This window comes from Streptopelia decaocto (assembly GCF_964273445.1).
Source record: "Streptopelia decaocto genome assembly, chromosome: 5".
In the NCBI taxonomy this organism is placed as follows: Eukaryota; Metazoa; Chordata; class Aves; order Columbiformes; family Columbidae; genus Streptopelia; species Streptopelia decaocto.
Window position 1 is genome coordinate 23,073,962 of NC_138659.1, and position 23,614 is coordinate 23,097,575.

The window sequence follows — 23,614 nt, forward strand, 5'->3', positions numbered from 1 at the left end:
ACTGAGTAAAAATCTCTTGGTGCTTATTTTGAATATTCTGTATAATTAGAGCTTGCAGATTTTTTCCCCCCAATTTCGGTTAACTCCTCTAGAAAGACTTTTTAAATTGGATGTGTTTTATTAAATCAAAAAACAGTTTCTGAGAACTGTTTAGGTGAACTTAATTAACAAGCAAAGAGTGACATATTCTAGCCAAATGAAGGCCAAATAGAGATCAGGACACAAGAGATTACAGTAAAAAACTTACCTTACTACAGTAAATTTTAAAAGCAACTAAAAATGTACACATAATTGCTTTTCCTATGCAGTACATGTAATTTAAGGTAAGATTTATCTTACAGATGAAAAGGATATGAGCAAAATAGTTACTTCACTAGAGGATGATCTGACAACAGCATCCTATGTTGTACTATTAGAAAGAAGTGAACCATAATGCAAAAAGAGCAGCTAAATTCCCCCAGCCAAGCCTAGGATTTGAACTGAATTTTACAAGAGCATGTGCAGAAGAGAATGACCAGTCACAGCTCAGTGGATAATGTCACGTAACTGTGACGTATTGTCTGTATAGATCAGGAACTTGCATCTCCCTTGTGCTGTCTTCACCCCTGTTGTGTGGGTGGCCTCATTCTTTGGCTCTGCTGACTCCTGATTCTTGCTTGTACCTCACAATTATCCCTGACTGACAGTCCTTCCCTGCCTTCTCCTCTGTGAGCTTCTCCAACCCTTAATCCACTTCAAGGGGACTAGGGCAAAAGCTGCCACCAGCAGAAACTTACTGCAATGCCACTGGCAGTGAATTAAATATTTGTAAGGGTCCAAGCAGAGGAGAAAGCAGAAAGTATCAGGATTTTGTACGTTTGCTTCTGAAGTAACATCAAAAGCTTTGCTGTTTTGATTTGGGACTTTTTAAAATTTGAGTTAATTTAATATCAATATTACTGCTGTTTCAGAAAACATACACACACAAGGAAATTAAATGGTATGCACAGTACAGGCTTAAGGTGACTTTTTTTTTTTTTAAATCAAGTGATTCTCTGGTAAAATGATTTGCAGCTAAAAATTGGATTGTTTACTTCCAGTATTTCAGTCATCTCAGTAAAGTATTAATTCAGCAACTTGGTTGAGACTGTTCAAAACATGGTGTTACTCAGTGTTGTTTATTCTTAAATTTTCAAAGGATGCAGTTTTGAAAATACTGTGTCCACTGCTTTCCTATATAGCAAGAAAACAACCCTTCAGTCAGAGAGCTGTGAAAGTGAGAAGAAAATCGGTCTGTTTGTATTTGCTGTCTTCTTTTTATTTTCCCAGATATTGTAGTTTTACTTCTTTATATTGGCCTTTGTGATATCCAAACATGTTTATGTGGTTAACTAAGCAATTTTTTATGAGAGTTTATTAATATTTCTATTTTTCTGTCTTATGGCCACACATAGCATCTGATACCACAGGATTTATCATTCTGCACAATTGATTTTTGTATTTTGTTTCTTAGTAGTAGTGACTGAGAACTTGACAGTAAAAAAAAAAAAAAAAAAAGATGGAATAATTATTTTCTTAATTTCATAGTCTTAAATGCAATATTAAAATATCCCTTCTGAATTAGAATAAAGCGGATACCTCATTGGCAAATTTTGCATCACTACTCCCCCAATAAAGGTTGTTCGTAAAGTGCTATATTAATCTAAAACTCAAGAAAAAAGCAAAAGAAAAATATCTATAAGCAATATTTTCAGACTGAAATTTAATTACTATTTGTTTGAAAGGAATGACTACTGAAACCATAATCACAGTCTGGTAGCCTGTTCTCTTTAGTCCCTGCTATAGAGCGACATTTTGGACCAAGTCAAATATCCCTGTGTAATACAAATATTATCTCAACATCGTAATGAGCAATGGAAAGACTTTCTCTTTCTAAGGCCTGCTAAGGCTGGTTTGAGATGGGGAGTGAGCGACTGTCTGGGTGGGCTTTCAACTGCTGCCCTGGGTCAACCCACCACAGATGGGAAATGCATAAAGTTGTCAGTTCATGTTAAAAAGGCCACACCATAATTTGGACATGCAACATTTGAAGTGCTTTAGACGGCAGGGCAAAAGAACTAACACTAATGCCACAACGTGGAGATACCTGATTATACCATGTATTGATGTCCATTCCAGCCAAAATGTGGTTGACAAAATGACATTTTATGGTATATTCAAGAAATAAGTTTACTTAAGAAATATGAATTTGGCCAAGTAGAACCCACTTACTGATAAAATCAGGACTGAAAATTGAAAGAAAAAAAAAGTTCACTTTTACTTTAGCAAAAGTCTACAAATTTTAATCAGTAGAAAGTTCTAAGACCTTGGAAGAGAACTTACTGCTGAAATTTTATGCTAACATACTTGACATTAGCTGCAATGCGGCCATGACCTGTGGCTGGGAGCTGTGAGCGCAGGTACATCTGTGTGTGCTGGGGAAGCAAGGAGCTGTGTGCACAGTGAAACCGCCCATCCTAAGAATCAGCTTTGGTGGTTGCAAGGGAACTGGCTATATTGGAGATAACACTTGTTTCATACAAAAAAGCATACAGCCTGCTGTTGTTCCTCATCAAAACCTTTTTCTTACCATAGCTCAGCCTTCTCATTTAAGTGGGTAGGTCACCTACTTACACAGATGTTTATTCTTCCAGTCCTATAAGTGTGCCTATATATTTGCAATACCTAGTAGCTTGCCAAATATTTTAAGGTTGTACATTACCCTGAAACCTCATTAGTGTTTGCACTGGGGAGACCATGCTTGAGAAGAGCAAGGCTTGGAAATGGTAACACACTTATTTGCAGAGAAGTGTGAACTGAGGGTCCCGTGAAAAGGTGATGGTCATAGTTGCCAGGCAGTCTTTCTTTACCTTCCCAAAACTGTAACTGTTGCCTGTAGATAATTAAAAAGTAAGCAAATTAATGATAAACTAATTTGCGTATTGAGGTTTAAGTCTGAGAACGTGCAGGAGGTCACAGCAGTGCAGATAAAGGGCTTTGAAAGGACACTAATAAACAAAATAGATTGCAGGGGAAATGTCATTCCCTACAGGTCTAATAGAAGTCCTTCACAAACAAGCAGATATCTGAAAAATTTGCACTGGGATACCAGATTGTCAGCTGTGACACTGATTCTGTGATTCAGATATCAGTGTCGTGATGTGTTGAATTGAGAAACCTCTTCTGCTAGAAACACTAAGTACTCTTGGACCCCAAAACTAAGCTGAAAACTCCTGTCGTGTTAATGTTTGTTCTGCTGCTTACAGAACGTAGAACGTGGCTGACAGTCTCTCTGACAGTTACTCAGCAGAGAGCAGCTTTACAAGGCTGAAACTGTTAAAGATATATTTTTATTCTACATTTTGTTCAAAATGTCCCAGGAACACCTGTCAGGAGTAGCCGTGCTAGAGAGCGTATGAAAACAGAGCGCAGGATCCCAGGCTGATAACTGACTTCTTTGTAGCATTAAGTTTTTGGCTTTTTGTCTGGGTTTGTTTGTTTGCTTGTTTTTAGTCTCCTGGAATGGTGTAATTAGGTTTTTTATATTATGCAGGTTTTTTTTCTACCATAGAGATATTAAATAGGGCAGCCCATTTTGTTTGGTTTGGTGTTTGGGGGCTTGGTTGTTTTTTTGTTTCTTTGTTTTTTTGAGAGTGGTGGAGTTTTTCTGTTTGTTTGAATTTGTTTGTTTGTTTATTGTGGGGTTTTTTTGTGAGTGTGTTGGGATTTTTTATATTAATTTAGGTAGCAAAACCATTTTTTTTCAAATTCCACTCTGTGAGGACAGGAGAAAATAAGGGGTTGCAGAGAAAGAAAAATACAATTGAACAGGCATAGGGGAGTGCCTTTCTTCTGTAAATAACTTTTGGTGCAGAAAAACACAACATTCAAAAAGACTTCCTGAAGTTATAAGGTGAATAGAAATAAATTTGCAACAGCAATAGTAGTTATTTGGATAGTTTACATTGAGAGGTTTGATTAGTTTGCCAAAGTGATGCCTGAAATGGGGCCATACATACCAAGTTTATGGTAGGTTTTAATACCAGGTTTCCTCTACAGACAGTGAAGAACATTTATATATTTATATAAACCCTTTCCCTCCCTGAGTCTGCACTAATAGTAGACCTTTCAATCTATTTACTGAGAGAAATTGACCAGAACGTCTACAATTGCTGTAGTTCTCCTTTGAGACTTAAAATTAAGGGACATTAGGTGGAAAACCTTTTAAGATACTGAGGAGTCATGGGCTTCACAGCATTACTGTGAGGAGAAGGGCAGATTTAGCTTTCTCACTAGATGTATTTGGAATACTTTGTGTATTTTTGCAGGCATTATTATATCTTTCACTTTCGATAGGTGTTCAGAAGTCCGTGGGATGTTGTGTAGAGTACATAGTATTTACATTTTGAGATACTAGTCACTGATTTGATTCAGGTTATAAAAGGTGATAGTTTGTTTTACCATGTAGGTTTCAAATTTGAAATACTTGGGAATTTGGAATAGCAGTTGTGATATAGGTCATTAGGTGAGGTGAAGGGCAGACCGCTCATCTTCATCCTTGCAGGAGTACCGTTCAGAAGAAATGAAGATCACATTGTCAGGCAACTGTTCTCCATAAACACCTACTCTTCCTAGGGCTTTGCCTTTCCGTCACAAATGATACTTTGGACTCCAAAGATCTACTGAGGTGTGCATGCACATGATGACTCACAAACACGTTGACAAGGTACAACACCTACAAACTTGGAAAAAAATGTTTCTAAACAACCAGGTAGAGCTGCGTCAATGTGGACCTCACTTGATACCAACAGCAACAAGTGTATTGTGGACCTGAAGGGGAGGTTACATGGCATGAATTCTCAGGCCTATCAGAGGACCCTGGCTGGAAGCCCAGATGCATTTCTTCACGATCTGAAAAGGAGGGAGCCACAGCTGAGCTACCTAGAAGCTGTCACACTCCGTATCATGGAGGTGCCCAGCAGGGCAGAACAGCTACCTGGGTTCCTTTATTTGAATTTCAGATCCAGAAATCACATTTAAAAAGCTCCAGAAGTTGTTATTGCTGCAGCTTGAACTTCCCAGAGCCAGCCGTCATGGATGCTTGGTAGGAGGTGAAAAAACCCACACAGCAGTTGTTAAATTCACCATATGGAAAAGATCCCTTTTACTACAGAAAACTGGCAGTAGGCCTAGTCCGTTAACATCAGAGGAAATCCTAGCTGAAGAGGGAGGATGAGGTTGGGATAAGGCAGTGACACTGATTACCTCTCCCAAGAACCTGGCCCTAGCTAGTGTGGAGTGCAAGAACGGCCAAGACTCCATTTCCATTGACGTCTGTGGTGAGTAGAAGGGAAGAAGCCTTGGAGTGTGGAGCTTTATGGCCACCTTCCCTTTTTTTCTTTGTGCTTAACCACAATGAAAAGGGAGGAAAGATGCTTCCTAGAAAAGAGAGGGGCAAGACATAAATAATGTACCTCTGCAGATTCCACTCTCTCCCATCCTGAGGCTGTCTTCATTGCCTCTGACCCCAATTCAGCTCCTCGTGAGCTAGCGGGACACATTTTCCTCAGTGCAGTCTAAGGAGGAATTCAACAAGAACTCAGATTTACTCAGTGGATTTACACCAGAAGTGCTCATCCATTTCTGTAGGCACAGCAGTTTCTATTTGCAAGAGTAAGTGAACAAAGGACAGAGGCTAGTAACAGAAATGTTGATGTATTGGGTCTTTGAGATCACACTTTCTTATAAGGAAGGAAGTTTTCTGGGAGAGGCTCTTCCACAAGGCATAAAAAATGCTCAAGCCTCATATGACCTGAATATTAATAGAGGTGGGACTGAGCTACACAATATGGTGCTGCAAATTTTGCCTTCTTGAAGCTTTGGTGTTATTAAAAACAAAGAAACAAACAAGAGTAAATACAGGAAAATTCTCATATATCATCAGTATTTTTTGATGGTAATGTTGGCTATAGCAGATCTGCATGAGGCTTGAAAAAGTAGCAGACAACTGGCATGAGAACTACACTTACGTAACAACTTTTCTGGGAGAGATCAGGAGAACTACAGACCCAAAATCTTCTATCCTTGTATGCAAATTGGTAGAAGGTGTTCTAAAAAGTAGAATTAACAAAAACAAAAAAAAAACCAAGAGAGTAAAGAAACCCCTTTTTTAGTATGCCATACCTTAAAATATGTTCTTTGAGGACATCAAGAGAGACTCGGCTGATAAAGAGAGCTTGGGTTTCTGAAAGCATTTGATAGTTTCCCTCACTGAAGGATTTGATTGAAATTAAGTTACTATAAGATTAGAAGGAAGAAACCCATATGAATGAACAACTAGTTAAACATAGGAAACAATGTTAAAGAATAAATACTCAATTTTCACAGTGGATAAAGAGCTCCAGAGAAATTCTCTAGAGATCTGTGCTGTGTTCTGTGCCATTTAAAATGTTTATTAACAGCCTGGAAAAGAGAGAGAACTTCAAGAATGTGAACTTTGCTGGTAATAGTATTGTAGGGAGATAAAGATAAGAGCAAACTATAAAGGGTTGTGAAGCATCTTGAGTTACTGTGTGACTGGCCAACGAATTGCCAGATAAAATTAAATTAAGATAAATGTAGTGTGCACATGGGATAAAACAGTAGTAAATTTATACACAGTGATTTATTCTAAGCTAACTATACTAGGGTTACAGTAGAGAGCACTATGAAAATCTCAGCTTAATTCTGAATAGCATTGAAATAAAGCATATCAAACAGAGAACTTCTGGAAAAGGAAGAGAGAACAAAGCAAAACCCATCCTTATGCCAATGTATTGATTTTTTTTTTTTCCCCCCATATTTTGAATACACTGTGCAGTTCACATTTGTCTGTCTCAGCAAGGGTGCTGCTGGGTTGGAACCAGGAGTGATGGGTGGAAATGAGCAGTAGGAGACACCCCACCACGTGCCTCTGTGGAACTGATTCTGATTCTCACAGGGCATTGCTGGTGCCAGAGGTACATATGGGTTGAGAAAGAATCAACTGGAAAAATTATTTGGAGAAGGCTATGAGTGCATCATCTCTGGCTCAGGAAATTCCTGTGCCACAGGTTTCTTAAAAGCTGGGAGAATTTTCTAGGGAAATACTACTCTAAGGTTGCCCTAGAGAGCTGCTGCTGGTGTGTGTCAGAGAAGTGGTACTGAGCTGCATAACCCATTCCTACAGGTTTACGTTGTCAATGCTCAAAGAAGAGCTGTTAGATTTGTGCCCAGGATCAGAAACGGTCTCCTGCTTCCCAGTCCTGTCTCAACCTTTGGACCATTGTGCCTGTATTACATTTTGAGAACATGATTAGCATGTAACTGCACTACTTGAACTCAAGCTGAGATTAAGGTTTATTTTGTACTAGTTTAAAATGATGTGCTAAGTGTTTTGTAATTCAAGTGTGGTCTTAAGTTTCCTAAGATTTGAAAGGCTGCATTTCCAGAGGATCACCACAGATAATCCTACATATAGGACACAAGAAAGTCTGCTAAATATTTACCCAGAGACAATGTCTGTTCATGCATGTTCCAATGATCATGCAGAATGTGTCATATTGATTGGTCCCAACTGCTACTATATTCATTTTGGGTCTTTTGTTATTGTTATTATTATTATTATTTTAAGAATATGGTGATTAAACTTGCAGAGAGGTGGAAGCATGCACTCTGGCCATCAATTTGAGGGAGTTTTATTTTATGAAAGCAAAAATCTTTTGCTGGAAATGGCAATCTGTAACTCAAAACAGAATCACATGGTAAATTCAGTGAGATTTTTACAATCAGTCTATGATTCAGGTGTACATGTTTGTGGTGGAAAATTAGGACCTTGAGGAGACATGTGAGAAGATCTTACATGTTTTGCACTTGGAAACTACCACTTTGTTGAGAAACCTGTCAAACTAGTTTAGTGTAGAACTGTACTTTCTTCCTGTGCATGTTATAAAGCCGTGAGTTATTTTGTTTGTTTTACTTTCATAGCTAAGGTTTGACAAATAGTGAGCAGTGCAGTAAGGCAGAGGACTATTTGTACATATGCTAAGAATATCCTTTTGATTCGAATAGTGAGTTATTGATCCCTGCAAGAAAAGAACAATTTTCACAGTTTTGTGAGGACTATGAATGCATCTTTAGAACTTTAGCCTTAGGGTAAGAACTAGGAGAAAATTAAAGCAGTTTCTGAAATATTTCACCAGCCATCTCCTAGAAAATGACCCAATCTGCTTGATTATTGGAAAAGACAAACTCCTTAATGGCTAACATCAGCTGAAGCTGGTTCAGGATGTGCTTTGGCTCTTGCTGCTAAAAATTCCTTTTTTGAAGAGATATGTGAGTGGCCGTTAAGCAGGAGTATTGACAAAGGAAATGTGATAAACATGAAGACAGTGTGATTAAAAAAGATATTTCTAGAATACTGCTGACAGTGACATGAAGAGTTTAATATTTTTGTTCGTCTTATTAAAGTTCGAATTTCCTTTTATTTTTTCTATGCAGACTATTATTTAGAGAGAAAAGAAAAGCTCTTAAAATCCCCAACTGTTTTCTCAGTTTGGTAAGTTACTGTGTGCACAATAGAGTGCTGCGAAATGATCTGTGAAATCCGGCTGGGTATCAGGCAGAGCATTCATTCTTTCTAGAAATGTCCTCCATACACTGCAACAAAGGAAATGGCATCATGTATTAAAAAAACCTGTACGCTAAGATGTCCATTTCACCCCCGCCAATCTGTGCTTAAAATAGCAATAACAACCTTGGTGCAGGGCATTTCCTGGCGATTAATAACCGGCCAGGGTTAATGGCCCTCAGCAGTGCCTCAGGCCATCAACTCCTCCCAGCCAGTCATTACTCCCTGGGAAATGCCCTTCTCTGGGTAGTTATCTTTTTAATATTAGGATGTAGACATTGCCATTGGCTGGGGAGAAAATGACCGTGTGTGAATGTTAAAAAATAAACTCCCAAATGGCAAAATTTTAAAATTACCAATAGCCAATGATCCATCAAAATTAAAATCTAAAGTTTGTAAGAATGACAAAATTCTATTAGCCTTATTATGTGTGCAAAACATTTATTCCCCAAATACTTCTCCCCAGTTTCCATTTCATGTTTGACATTGGTAACTGGGTAAATTACAAAAGCTGACCTTTTAAAATGCACAGTAGCTTTAACATTCATTTATACTGACTGTGATATGATTTTTGGTCTTTTATGAGGCACTGTGTGTGTGCGATTTAGAAAATTCTGCTTTTTCTCTTTTGTGTAATGTATATTACAATAATAATAAGAAAGCAAATTTATACCTGATAAAAGTAGCAAGTACATGCTGTTCCTGTAGCCCATATTCTGCACTTGATTTCTGTAATGTGGTTTACATTTGAGGCATTCTGCTAGAGCTCTAATGAAGAAAAATATGAAGGCTAGTTCTATATTTAAAAGTCTTGCTCACATACTTATGTAGGCTAGGAATACTAAAAATAAAATTGCATCTAACTGCTGTCCTGGCAGAACCCTAGTGTAGATGCAGTTATACCATCAGACTGTTTATTTTTGTTCTGGAGCAAGAAAAGCATTTACTAATATGAACTGTGTCGGCAGTAGGAGAGCTGGCTCTGTGCAGACATGTTCTAGCATAGACAAGAAAGGCAGAGGCAAATGCTTGAATCTATCACGAATTGAGCCAGCTCTTCATCTGATTGACAGCAGCTGGACTATATCCCAGCCTCCTGTGCTTTCTGGGGAGGGGGGCTGTGGGAAAATCTCAAATTCAGAGCAAAATGTGGGAATAAAGGATTGCAAGATTTTTTTTTCTTTCCCTTATCCACTGAAACATGTAGATTAGCAGAATTCTTAGTGAGCTCTGAACTCATCTTAATCTACCCCCTCAACACTGCTGATTACTTCTGAACTTTTTATGCACATTGAGTTTAAGTACTGTTGTCATAAACTTTTACATTGTTATCTTCACCAAACTTCTCGTGTCTGTCACATTTCCATATTCTAGATCTGTTTACCCTGCTTTTGTATTTTAATACCTTTTTATGTTCTGTTCAAAACTGATGAACTGCACTTGCTAAACACACAAAACCAGGTGGTCAGCAGGACCCAAAAAGCAAAACTCTTTCTCTGTTCATATAGCATTAGTCTGATGTACTGTTACGTGAACGCAGACATACCAACAAATTATTAATACCACAGGACGGCAAATTACTGTGTGTCAGTATGGTAACTACACATGTGCATGTTTGTAACTTGCAACAAATACAAGCTAATTTAAGTTAATATGAATTTCTTTAATTTTGGATGTAGCAAATCGGACTTACCCTGTATTTTGTGGGGTTTCAAAGAGTGCTGAAGCAGGTTATTGCTGCAGGTGCACTGTTTGCTGGTAACTCATAAATCAGCAGTAACTGGTTTGTGTGTCTAAACCTTGTGTGCCTATTTAGTGGAGATGGTATATTCTTTTAATTATTGAAGGAAAAATGTAACAATAAGTACTTATTTTCTGAACACTTGAACACAAATAGATGTTTTAAAGCCTTCTTTCAAGGAGACCTAAATACATCCTTTATTTTGAGCTGCATAAGTTAAATGTAAACACTAAGAAAATAACAGAGTATTTTTCTATCCTATTTCTTGCTGCTGCACCTCTCAGTCTCATGACTCCCTGGGAGAATGCTTTTTGCTGGTTTATTTTTATGTCTTCCTTATATTTTTTCTAAGCTCAGTTCCTAATCTATTTCAACTTTCATTTTCTTTTAGTTCTCTTTATGTTTAACATTTTTCTTATGAAATTGTACTTACGTTGTTTCTGTCTATACATAACAGCTAGTTAAGGTCTTAGGTTTGGCAAAAAGTTATACTGAAGTTCTATTCCTAAATTTCAGGATAGCATTTCTAAAAATCTATGGCATTTTTCTTGCAGTGTAAAAATCTCATAGACTTATTCTTGGCCACATAAATCTTGGCCACCTAGCCATTTATGAGGGATATCCATATTAAAATCTGAATACTCTTGCAGAATGTTTGATCTAACTACAGCTCAGGTGAGAGTATCTAGAGGTTCTGTGAATTTTATAGGTACCCAAATTCTTACTTGTGAGCAGTATGTGCATTTCAGGGTAAAGGGTGGACATTAAAAATGTATGTGAATCGCATTTGCATTTTCCTACTGTTGTGCTGTTGGCACCTCTCTGGTTCCTAGAAGGACTTCTGCCTTCGATTCTGCCAGAGGCATCCACATTTCACCTGATTTATTTTCAGTTTATCTTTTTGGGAACACGCGCACTCACTGCTGGGTCATTGATAAAATCTCTCCAACATTAGATGGCAATTGGTCTTATGGTACATTCAGTTGGATGGGACTATAATCCTATAGACTATGAAATGCATTTTAATTTTGAAATATCTAATAACATAGTGGTATACTGAACAAGTTAGATAACAATTTTATTAAACATCCAAATATTTAGTGAAAATAGTAAGGCCTCTTTCGGTTTCTCAGCATCTCCAGATAAACTTCCATAGAAGATGAAGAGGTGGGTGGAACTGGCAGTTAAGGAGGAAAGATTAGCCAAAAGGTAGCTGCCAACTTCTAGCCTTTAATTTTGTATCTTCTTTGCTGCTGGAATGTAGTCAAAAAACTACTTAGGTCATCAGACATAACAGCAAGCTACTTAAGTAAATTATAATGCATATAAAAAAGCATAGAGCTACCCACTCGTGAGAATTTCTGATCATATCTCAGATGGAAGCACTGAAGACCTGCCATCATGAGGTTCAGTGTGTAGCACTGCTGTTCACTGAATTTTTGGCCCAGCTAGGAGATACTGGTGATAATAGGAAGGTTATAAGAAGAGATCAAGTTCAACAGAAAACATGGTTTTTCATCTTTACTTCTTGAGAGCTTCTGTGCCTGTCAGAAAGCAGAGTTTCTTTCTTTACTAGGGAACTATTTTAGTATATTTTTGACTATAGAAATATTTATATAAGAAACAATTTTTTCCAAATGAAAATACTTATTTATTTTTAAAAGTTTTTTGTATAGTCCACAAAGCATGTTTCTTACTTGCCTTACCTTCTTATCTTGTCTCTTTGCCCTTTAAAAAAATTCCTAAAATGTTACTGGCAAGAAGCTATTGCATGCTAATCTATTGCTAATCATTTGAAAAGAGGAACAAGAATTAATTTTGTGTAAGAAATGCTACTGTTGATACAGGTTGATCATTAAATGAGCCTAGGGCTTGCGTTAATGTGGGCCTAAGCAGAAACAGTTGTCTCCCACCAAGTCAGGAGGGCTCTTGTTCATTTGAGGAGGTGAAAGCTGGTAGGAATCAATGAACATGTGTGTGTCTGATACTTCTCTTTGTTGCAGTTTGAGGTTTGTGCATTGTATGTGAGGGAGGTGGATGGCGTGTTGTAGCTGTGGAGCTTGGACAGTGACAGAAAAAGTAGTACTGAAGATTATTTTTGCTTTAGTACTTGATGACGGTGAAGAACAAAATCTGAAGGTAGGTACCAATGAAGAAAAATAAAAGAGATTGGCCCTGCAGGATCACAGGAAAAGTCACTGGAGATGGCAATGGACCAGGTCTCACAGGGGAGCAAAGATGACAGCTTGAAGATTGCATGAGAGAACAGAAGGCAGAATATAGAGATAAAAGACAGGTTTGAACAAATACCAGACTGCAGCAGGTTCCTGTGCCTGGAGAAGGCTTGTTAGGCTTAACATCAGAATTGCTAAAGATAGTTGGTTCTATGCTTGGTGCAAGGGTATGAAGTGAACATGAAGAGAATGAGGCAAGAATACTTGTTGATCATGTGTATTTTTGCAGGGAGTGCTCATAGGAAAATTCAGGTTGTCAGGAACCTCAGGAGGTGAGGTGAGCTAGTCTAACCTGCTAAAGTAAATTGGTTATGAAATTAGAGTATTCAGAGAAAATAATACAAATTTGGAGACAATGCCCAAAGAAGTGGAAAATTCAGAAGTATCATTCTGGCATTTGGAGGAGGAAGGCAAAGGTATCACAAGAAAACAAAAATCAATAGATCAAACAGTTATTATTAAGTTACTCTGTGCATTGTAGCTTTCTACCATCCTTTCATCCATGCTTTCCAACAGGAAAATAACACAGAAAATCTTTGTGTGAGTGATCCTTGGTGAAGTTCTGGTGGGGATGGATCCCACTGGTTCTACTCTGGCCACTGAAAAGATCCCATGTTTCCAGCCCTGAGAATATCTGCAGATTCTCTCACTCATGAGTTGAACCTGTCCCATGAACCAGGCAGGTTTTAGAGTGTGAGAAAGCTCTCCTCTTTCTGAAGTCCAATACCTGGACCAGACAGGAGAGAATTGCACAAGGGACTGATAGGTCTCCCCTGTGCAGCTGGCTTGTAAAGCCCTCAGAAAATTTCCTGAAGAAAGGACAAGCCTTACAGCCTGTTCCCACACACTTTCTTAATGACCATACCCTCATCTATCAGAACAGCCTAACTAGAGAGCTGTTTGTGTAAAAAACGGCAAATTATCAGTGCTTTTCCGTATATCACTACAAGAATAATGGTGTACAGAGAGTGGGTGAGTTGTGAAAAATGCAAACAGGCTGACAAAATCACTCACTCCTCCCAAGTATTGCTTTGGCACCAGCAATGTCACATGATGAAGTAGATCACAGGGCTCTAAAGTGTAAAAGGGAGGGTTTTTTCTCCCTCCTCTCTGAGCTACATTTCTTTCCTCTATCAGCACCGACACTGCTAGTTTTCTTGAGCCTTCAAATCCAAGGAAGTGAATTAAAAGAAGCCCTGGGGGTGATGGAACAAGAGAAGATAGGATGGACTTCTCGGGGATGCAAAGAGACAGATTGGACCTGGGGAATTGCTGGCTGACTAAATACAGGATTTAGGGAACTCTGACAAAGTTATTCTCTATGCATTTTGTCTCTATTTTCTACTGAATTTGTTTTCTAATAAATTAAGCAGCTTTGCTGCTAGGTAATAATGGAAATATATCTGCATGTATGGAGAAGCATTCAGGGACTGGAAGGGATCTTTGGGTCCCTTTCAGTCAATATCTGTTCATTCCCTCTATGATAGCAGCCTGCAGCCCTTGAACATTTTTGTCTTCAGTTGGCTTCCCTTCTCGGAGGGGCACCCTGCGGAGAGCTGCCTGTGCTATTGTGAGTCTAACCACCAACAGTGGGCAAGGTGCTCAAAGGACTGTGTTAGAAAGGACTGTGCGTATATCTGGGCAGATAACTTGATGAGAGAAAAATTTCTAAAGGTGGAAGAAAAAATCCACAAATTTGTGTTGCCTTTTGCCAGCCTTGTTTTCCATATGTGGTCTTAAGAATCAATAATGTGTCAGCACCCTGGTGTAAAGCTTTTGCTACAGGTCATAGCATGTGTCTGAAATATCGTAGAATTAGATATATCCTTTTTCTGTTAGCTTCTCCAATATTGTATCGGCCTCCTCTGCTTTCTCTTTTTATTAAGTAAGTGTGGGAAGTGCAGAAATACAGCAGGGGCATGGCAGGTCCACAAGGACTTGCAGATATTGTTTGCCAGAAGTACTGCTGAAAATAAGTATCTGTCTTCACTCTTCTCTTATATTCAGCCTTTGTAAACTTGCATCTTTTCCTTTCAGTAATGCTAATTTCCATTCGCCCGTGTATTCGTTTTCACTCATTACCAAAGAGATTAAAGGTTGAACTAGGATAAGTTTCCTATGCAAGAAAAAAAATCCCAAAGATTCTACCAAATTTCCAGGGAAGTCTTCAGCCATGTGGGTAATTTTCAATGGAACTTGAAGGGTTTACCTGAAGCACTGAAAATTTCAACAGACTATCATAAAATAAACATACGTTTTCTAATCGTGTCAAATATTTGAGTTTCCCTGAGGTGTTTCATACAAGTGCTATATTCTCTTTAATTAAACATCTATTTTGGGGAACTCATATTCCATGGTTTCTTTTTCACTCTTCAGGAATTACCATGCCTAAATTAAAGATGGCCCTGAGGTATGGGAGGTACAGGTGCATCAGATCTCTTTTTGTTCTGTCCATTCATTTTGCTCTCAGTCATATTCCAAGTTGGTAGGACTTTCATTAAATGTTTTAATGGAAAGTTAGCTTTTCCTTTATCCACACTTTCCATGTGCCTGATCTGTGCCTACACACGTATGTGCACAAGCAGGGCCAAGGCCGTGGTAGCTCAACTCTTGCCCTGACAATGGCTGATATAGTGCCAGCTCTCACGTGGCAGAGGAGCAGTTACAAAACCAAGCTGCTCTATTGTTTCCTACAGCTGCAGTCCTAAAGAGCAACCTCTTTAACTTTTTGCTGCTGTCAAAGCCATGGCATTCTGTTATTTTACAAAGAAATGGGTTTGTTCATAACCCTTGGCTTTTATTTGTCTGAGGATGTTAGATCCTAACAACTCTAGGTCCCAATTTGAAGCTATAACCCAGGGTACTCACTGACATCCATCAAATAATCTTACTAAATAGATGGAATCTCATTGGTAGAAGTAGAGTCATTAGATGAAAATAACTGGCTTTGAAAATAAGTGCCTCTGTTTAGCCTGAGAAGAGAATCTTTGTTGTTTTCTACTCATGCGGATTTTGTGTGTGATAGAGTGAGCAAATGGTAACATTTTCGAACTCCCATCATCAGCTTCTCTAGACTTATTTGTGAGCTGATAGTGTTTGGCCTGTTTTTTTGTGTTGATCTGTTGTGTCTTACTTCCCCTTTGAAAAACAAACTGGAGATCTCAATATAAAGTAACAAGGTAAAGAGAGAAATTTTGCTACAGCAAGGAAGCTAAATAATAATATCCCATACTTGTCTTATTTTCACTTGTTATAATTATCCTACATACATTTTAAGTGCAGGTTAAGGAGGAAACAATTTATGGTTAGAGATCGTTACGTTATTTACCCACCACTCCCTGAAAAAAAGAAGAGAGAAGAGAAGCAGAATTATAGGTCAACAATGTCAAGACATGCTGCATTGCTTGTCTTTATCATCATGCAGAATCTTTTTATTAAGGCAGCATAGAAAGAATAGATTTATGGACTGAAGGTACAATGTTTAATATGTCCATATCCATCTAGATTGGCAGCTCCTACCGACATGAATTTCCCAGGAGACACAGTGTTACTGGTGTCAGTGGATGGCATCATTTACTTCAATGTTCCATTATTAAATTGATAACAAGATAATTCCTCTGCTTCTCAGAGACATGACAGGGTTTACAATTGTTAACTTTCTTATTGCATGGGATTTGATGTTCTGGGTAGTTTTTAATAAGAAACTTATTTTTATTTCAGTTCTGCAACAAATCAAAAATTACAAGAAAGTACAGAAAAAGAGAAATCTGTTTGGGTCTACAAGGCATCAAAAATAGGCTGATTTCTAGAAGATTATTTTTACAGCAGTAAGTCTTTGTGCTCCCATTGTTTTTCAATACTGCACGTTTAAGCATGTTTGTGCAATACAGAATATTTGCTGCTGTCATCCATTTATCTGTGAGGTGGTTGTTAGAAATGTTCTGTACGGTGGTAATTGTGGCTGGATGATTTTGAGGATGAACATTTCATCAGCCAGCGGGCACTTGGAGAAGCAGAGGACTGCTGCAAGCGGCATGGAGTGACAGTAAGCCTCCTAGAATCCTTCTGCTGGCAAGACGTGGTGTAGCTGTGACTTGGAGTAACACATGTTCTTGTAGCTACACATGTACAGGACCTTCAGGAAATTCTCAAGTGTGTCAGCTTGTTATGTTGTACAGGTGAGAGATGGCACGGGTCAGAACTGAGTGCACATACCCCTCATTTGAGACAGATGGGGGGATTTTAACGCTGTGAAGTCACAGTTCAGCTGCCAAGTTCTCCTGGCCTAATATGCTTGTGCATCTTTTCCAGTGGTGAGAGATGAACTAAATATGTTATTTTTGCCATTGTTTTAGAAAGACTGTATCTTTAGTGCCGAGCTTCTTCTTAGTAAAAGCTTCCAGAGGCATTTTGGTTAAAAACATTTGGGTTTGTTCAGACTGAGCAGGTAGTGTGGCGAGGCTATACTGTGATGTTTGAGAAGAAGAGAGTTATCTTGAAAGGAAGATTGATGTCTTTCCATCTAAGCCAAACACAAATACTTCCTGAAGTTTAGATTGATCAAGAATAATTTTGTGGGTATTTGAAATCTGGTTTTTAATGTAGTCTTCAGTCTTGGCTCACCCTCTATCCACAGCAATTATCCTGTTCTGTATTTCTGCTTCCAGGTAGCTGTTACAAAACCAGTCCTTCAGTCTTCTTGAAAGCTTCTCTTGATTTTAGAGCTTCCAGGGGAAAGCTCTCTTAAAGGTGATGTTAAGAATCTCTTTCTATTTCTCCAAGGGCTGTGCATATCAGAATAAAATCCTGGGGATTTTTGCAAGTGTTTGAGAGAGAAGAAGGGGGTGCAGGTTGAGGCCAGCAGCAGGGTCTAAATGGAGGGCACTTGGTGCAGAGCTGTCCTCAAGCCTGGTGCAGCAGTGAGAAGGGAGGGAAGAGGAAGCAGAAATTACATGGGTGGCTGAATTTCCTAAGTGCAGGGAGATTATACACAGACCTGGAAGAACGGATTAGGAACCGATAAGGGCCATGGTCTGTGTTAGAGGACCAAAGTAAATATGGTTATTATAGGTGTGAGTGTAGAGGATTGTGGTTCCATTGTGTCTGTTGGGAAGTTTTCTTAAATTTGCAGGAACTGAGAGTGTTCACATTTAAATCCAGCCCCTGAGATTTTTTTCAGACTCTTTGAGTGTACTGGAAGTCCCTTATTCCCTGCAGAGCAGTACAGGACAAATGGTAATTGTCTACCTAGAGTTTTACTGCTGTCTGGCTTTAAATAGATGTTCTCAGGACTGTCTGACCCAAAGTAGGCCCAGTTACTTTTTTCCTCCTTTCTTTTGTTTTGCAACCTCTTGCAGTGAATTCTGTGTGCTAGGGAAGAAAGATCACTTGAAAAACATACACAGTGGTGAACCTCATCCTTTTTATTTCTTTTAATGCTGTTGCATTCATGAGATAACCACACAGAGATAACGGAAGAGGAAAAAAGGAAAAAGAAAAAAATACAAACAAAAACAAACTAACAAATGCCCCACACATTCACAAGGGAAATAGATTGTAGTTTAACCTTCCAGGGAATTATTATAAACAGGGAGAAAAAATATTTTAAGGATTATGAGAAGTATCCTGTCAGTCTCCTTTTAAGTAGAACAACTACTAATGCATTAGTTACAGAATTGTGTGAAATGTAGCTTTTTACTAGGTGCTTTAGCTACAGTATATTCATCTTATAATCACATCCTAAATGGTACATTATATACCCTCCCTTTTCCATCTCCCTCCAACAAAGAAAAAGTTTTTTTGTAGACCTTCTTCCATGAATGATCAAGTAAATCCTCTACACAGAACAGTCTCTGATGTTACAAAGAGGTGTTTGTTCCTCTATAGGCATTTGGAGGAATGGTCTATCACCTTGTGCAATGTCAGGGCATAAAGACCATGTCTAGTGACATCTGTCACAGTGATCATCGGGGAAGGACAGTGTCTGCAGGGCCACCGCTCTCCTCGACGCAGGGTGGAGCAGGCAGGACTGCTCAACAACAGGCGATATAGCAGTTTGGATGAAGAAGAGGGAACAGCACATGCCAGCTCTGCTTCTGATCTGGAATCGGGGACGGGCCAGGGCTCCCGCTGTGCTTCAGTCATGCATGGCGTCACAGGCAGCCCTCATCTGGGCTATGACAAAGCTGCAATTAGTCAGCCTTCATTTACCACTTACTACACTTTAGCAGCAGCTTCATTGTAAGGTCTGTCAGTGTCTGCTTTTGAAAGCCGGGCAAGCGTGGTGCAGCCTCACGCTTGTGGTTCAAACAGCTATTTTATAATTAAACTCACGTCAGTCTGGCCCTGCGAATTTTGGGAGTCAAGAGGAAGGATGTGCTCCTGGGGTGGGCCATGAGCTGGACTTTTATGAGATACCAGCTGTTTGGAGCTATTAAGTTTGCGGGGATGGTAAGGAGGTACACGGGATTATAGGCACCAAAGATGTAAAAGAAAAAAAAATTGAAGTAGTGAGAAGAGGCTGAGAGGCTGAAATGTGATACAATTTCTGCTTATTACTTTCCAATAAAAACTCTAATTTTTATCACTTGTTACTTGTCCCTTGCTGTTCTCTTTCTAGTTAATAGGAGATAATATTCTATGTTTTCTTTACAAATTCCTTTGTGTGATTTTAGGAGTATATTCAAACATCAGATATCACAGATAGTGCCCCTAAATGTCCACACACAATAATGATTATTTTTTGTCATGAGTACTGATTCCAAGTGAAAAGACCATAGAGGCATTTTGGGGAAGAATAATTACTTGAGGAAGGACAGTTTTGTTAACATGGAGTGCTCGAGGATCTGTTTCTACCTAGGAATTAAGTTTAATTTCAAGTAATGAGAGAACACTGCGGCAGGGGGGAAAGGAGAATAAAATACTTACTCTTTTTTTTTTTTTTCCCTCTGATATCATGGTTTTCATGTAAACAGTCATGGAAGAAATGTAGTTTTTGCTTTCAGTCATTTTTGTTATATAAACCACTGCTTCTGTCAAAAGTATGTTCCTAATTTTAAATGTGAATGCTAAAACTAATCAATATTAAATAAACATGTTGTCTTAATTAGCAGCACTTTGAAACATCACAGATCTCATTCCTCCTCTTTTGCACACTCCCAGCAGAATTTTCAACTTTCATTAATAACACTTGACATAACCTAACTCAGCTACTTGTGTATATAGTCAGCTGCCCTTCTTGTCTTACAACTTTCCCTACTGAAAAAATTTTGTTTGTTTCAAAGCTGAATTGTATATGTTTCTGATATGCCTTGGATTGTGACTGCAGCTATGAAAATCCCTATAATGTCAGCGTCTGAATGGTTTGGGGTTTTTTGTTGTTGTTGTTGTTGTTTTTGTTTTGGTTGGTTTTGTGGGTTCTTTGTTTTGTTTTTGTGTTTTTTTTTTTTCTTTAATTTATAAAAAGTGTGAATTTGGCAAGATATGGTTCCTAGTTAACTTCCAGTTGGTGTATATTTAACCTAATTTCTTACTCTCATTTTACTCATATATACTTTCTTAAACTGAATTTTTACAAATCGTTTTTTTTTAAATATTAGTACATGTAAAGATTTTTATATTTATTTCCTGAATACTCAAATTATCTTGAATATTCAAGTAGGATAGTGCAAATTTTGTTTCATTAACATTTGACCTGTGCAGCTATGTAAGCTTTTTCACAATAGAAAAACGTGTGGTATAAGACAGAATATTTTCCTTTGTCAAGAGGGGAATGAAAGCATGGAAAGTAATGATTGTGTGCATTGAATGAAAAGCTTGGTTTTATGATAATGCCAGAGGTGCATTGATATGGGCACCTGCAGGTGAGGCAGGTACTTCATCAGCTGCTTTCCTTCTCAAAAGGCTCCCATCTCAGCCAGAAGGGTGGATGGGTCAGTAGTCTGCAGTTAGGTAGGTGGGTGGTAGATTGGTAGGTAGAGATTCATCAAAGGAAAATAATAGAAATAATGATGATGATAAGTGGTACTGCCCTTTTAAGTGACTAGATTTTAACCTCACCCTGCCTAATTTTGTCCTTAGCAGCCTTCCTTTTCAAAGTATATTTCGCTCCCTTCTAAAGGTACTAAATATCTCATTCTTCTTATGGAGATAATTTGAGAGTTTACAGTTTCCAACAATTGTGTGTGTTGGACAACTTTTCCACACCATACTTTTCAGGATTTTGCCTTGTATGAACAAGTCATTAACCCTCATCATTATTGGAAAGCTCAAGAGAAGTGTTGTACTGACTGGGAATGACAGATTAGGCCTGTCCCAGATATCCATGCCAACGGTAAAACTTGCTTGGAGAGCAAAACCATTAAAACCAAATTTCATGCTACGTATGAATCAAACTTACATTTGAAACTTTATACATGTCACCTAAGAGCGTCAAGTAAACAATAGTGTGACCAAATATTTTTCTGTTCTCTTCTTGTGACATTTCCTTCAAATGGAAACTGATCCAGCAGTGTGCTCATGAGTTCTATGATTTCATTTTCTGATTTAACTTTTTAGCTGCTGCAATACAGATACCTGATGGGTGTTTTTTTTTTTTTGCTTGCAAACCTCATTCTTCTAAGAAGTGCATCACACAGGAGTTCCTAGGATGAATTCTGCACTGATCTCATCATGAATGTATCAACTGGAGAGTTTCAGTGTCTGATGATATGTGATGGGTCCCGAGCATGTGGTTTTGGTTTAGTCTTAATTAGAGACTGACTTTGTTACTTGCACTGGACATTTAGCGGGGAAGTAGTTAACATTCGTTTCACAGTAGATAGCACGGTACACAACTGAAAAGGTGTCTGTCTAGCTGCCTTGCCAGAAGAATCCTATTAGAACTTATTTTACCTAAAAACTTTAACCTCAATAAGGGTTTTAGAGTAAGCCACAGTTATAGGGAGAACCTGAACCTGAAAGGTGCTCAGCGCAACAAGGAGGAAAGGCAATGCACAGAAACAGCTCTCGGGGAACTGGGGCCACGGCCAGTGAGTAGGAAATCAAACATGTATGGTGGGAAAAAACAAGCTGGAGTTTCCCTGTGCTACCATCCCAGTCCTTCCAGATTTTTCCCATGTCCTACAAGTCTCCCCCCATTTGCCTCTACACCAAACACTCCCAGCAGCCTGTCACTGTCCTTAACTTGCATAGTGTGAGATGCCAGGGGCTGGTTCTGGTGTATCCTGGCTTCTGGAAGTCAGCTGAAACATTGTGTTCATGTTGCTGCCACATTAGACTGTAAACGCTTGCACTTCTGTCCTACCTACCTCTAAAGAGCCCCAGGTGCTTCTGACATTGTATAAATAGTAAATAACTTAATTCCTCTGACCTTAGAAACAACTATGTTTGGCAGTGTTCCTGGTGGGCTCTGTGTCTAGGATGGCCTTTGGTCTCGCTTTATCTCATGACAAAGAAAATACAAATTCATCGATGTGTTTGACTAGACCTGCTGGTTTTCCTTAATGACTTAAAAGTTAGGGATAAAATAGATGACTTTGCATACCATTTCTCATCCCCAGTGAAATGTACAGCTGTATTTCATTATACATGCTAGCAGCATACATCTAGTAGTTCCCACATACAGGTAATGGTAGTTTATGTCTAGAGACACAATAATGTATTGCAAAATCTGGTAACATAGCCTAAAATGATTGCACATATATTCTTTTCAGATTCTGATTGCCAGTATCATGTGCAGCTATAGCAAGGAGGACTGGACTGAACTTTCAAAAATGGCTGAGGTAATGGTTTCCTAAATGTGTTTCTGCATCTGCCTTTTTTTTTTTTTTTTATTCTCCTTAAAAACAAGAGCTGCAATAAGGACTTTCTTGAAAGAAATAGATTCAAAGTGAAAAATGAGAATTTAAAGCATGTCCATTATAATTTGTTTATTCTGTGTTTTCATTAAAATGATGGAAATGTAAATTTAAAGGAAATCTGTTCCATAAAAATGGTCCCTTGGATTTTTAAGCAGTATCTGGAAAGCCTTTAGTCTTTGAATCTATATACTTTTTATTTGCATATTAAGCAAGCTGTATATTATGACAGATGCCCTGATAAAATTTAATTCTACCTTTGAGATCCTAACTTGATCTTACCTTGCCTACAGGCACACTAGTTTGACAGCACCAGAAGAAATTTTGAATATAAAACTCTTGAATATTTAAAGTATAAAAGGCTCATTTAATGCTATTCTAGTTTTAATACAGACTTTCAAAAATGATAGCAGAGAAAGCCAGCGTATATAATAGCACTCAGCAGGCTTTCTATAATATAAATCCAATCTTACACAAATGCAAACAGACTATGCACCTGAAATTTTGATTCAATTTGAAGGAAAAAAAAGCTATTAAAAAACACGTACCTATATCCATAGGGAATAGTATAAGAAATAGTTGATTAAGACCACAATAATTTAATTCAGAAGAGGTGTCTATATCTAAATGTAACACAAAGATTTTGTTTTTAAAAAAAAACTGTTTTGTTTTGTTTTTTACATAGATTAAAATATCTAGAGAAAATAAAGTATTGTTTCAGATCAATAAAGGAAGGTTTAAACAAATTTCAGTAAAGAAAAAAAATAGCTTGTCAGTATTTCTAGCATTAGCAGCTCAGATTTAAATGTTTTATAAATATTATATATATATATTGTGTATATGTGTAGATGTGAGTGTAGATGTTTTGAATTTGTGTTTTCATATTGCTGAATGTGTATGTTTGGACATAAGTTCTTCTTTATTCATACTCCTCTAAGCCCTCCTGTGATGAAATGGGAAGACACCTCTAGTTTCTTTGGGCATTTTAAACCTATGAGGAAAAAATCACTTTAGGGACTTAGGGAAGTGAAATTAAACATTATCAGTAATTGGCTTGGTGATCTTCAATGCTAGTCCATTTTATACCTGTATTTAGCTAATTGACCATGAAATCTTT

At 38.1% G+C, this 23,614-nt stretch overlaps 1 protein-coding gene across 1 annotated transcript in view; it reads left to right on the plus strand.

Annotated features, from left to right (window-relative positions):
• Positions 1-23,614, plus strand: part of DPYD (dihydropyrimidine dehydrogenase) — a 345,406-nt gene that overhangs the window by 209,016 nt on the left and 112,776 nt on the right. The window contains exon 15 of the mRNA XM_082053772.1: positions 22,354-22,422. Within this exon, the coding sequence (XP_081909898.1) occupies positions 22,354-22,422 (69 nt within the window). The remainder of the gene's footprint in view (positions 1-22,353; positions 22,423-23,614) is intronic.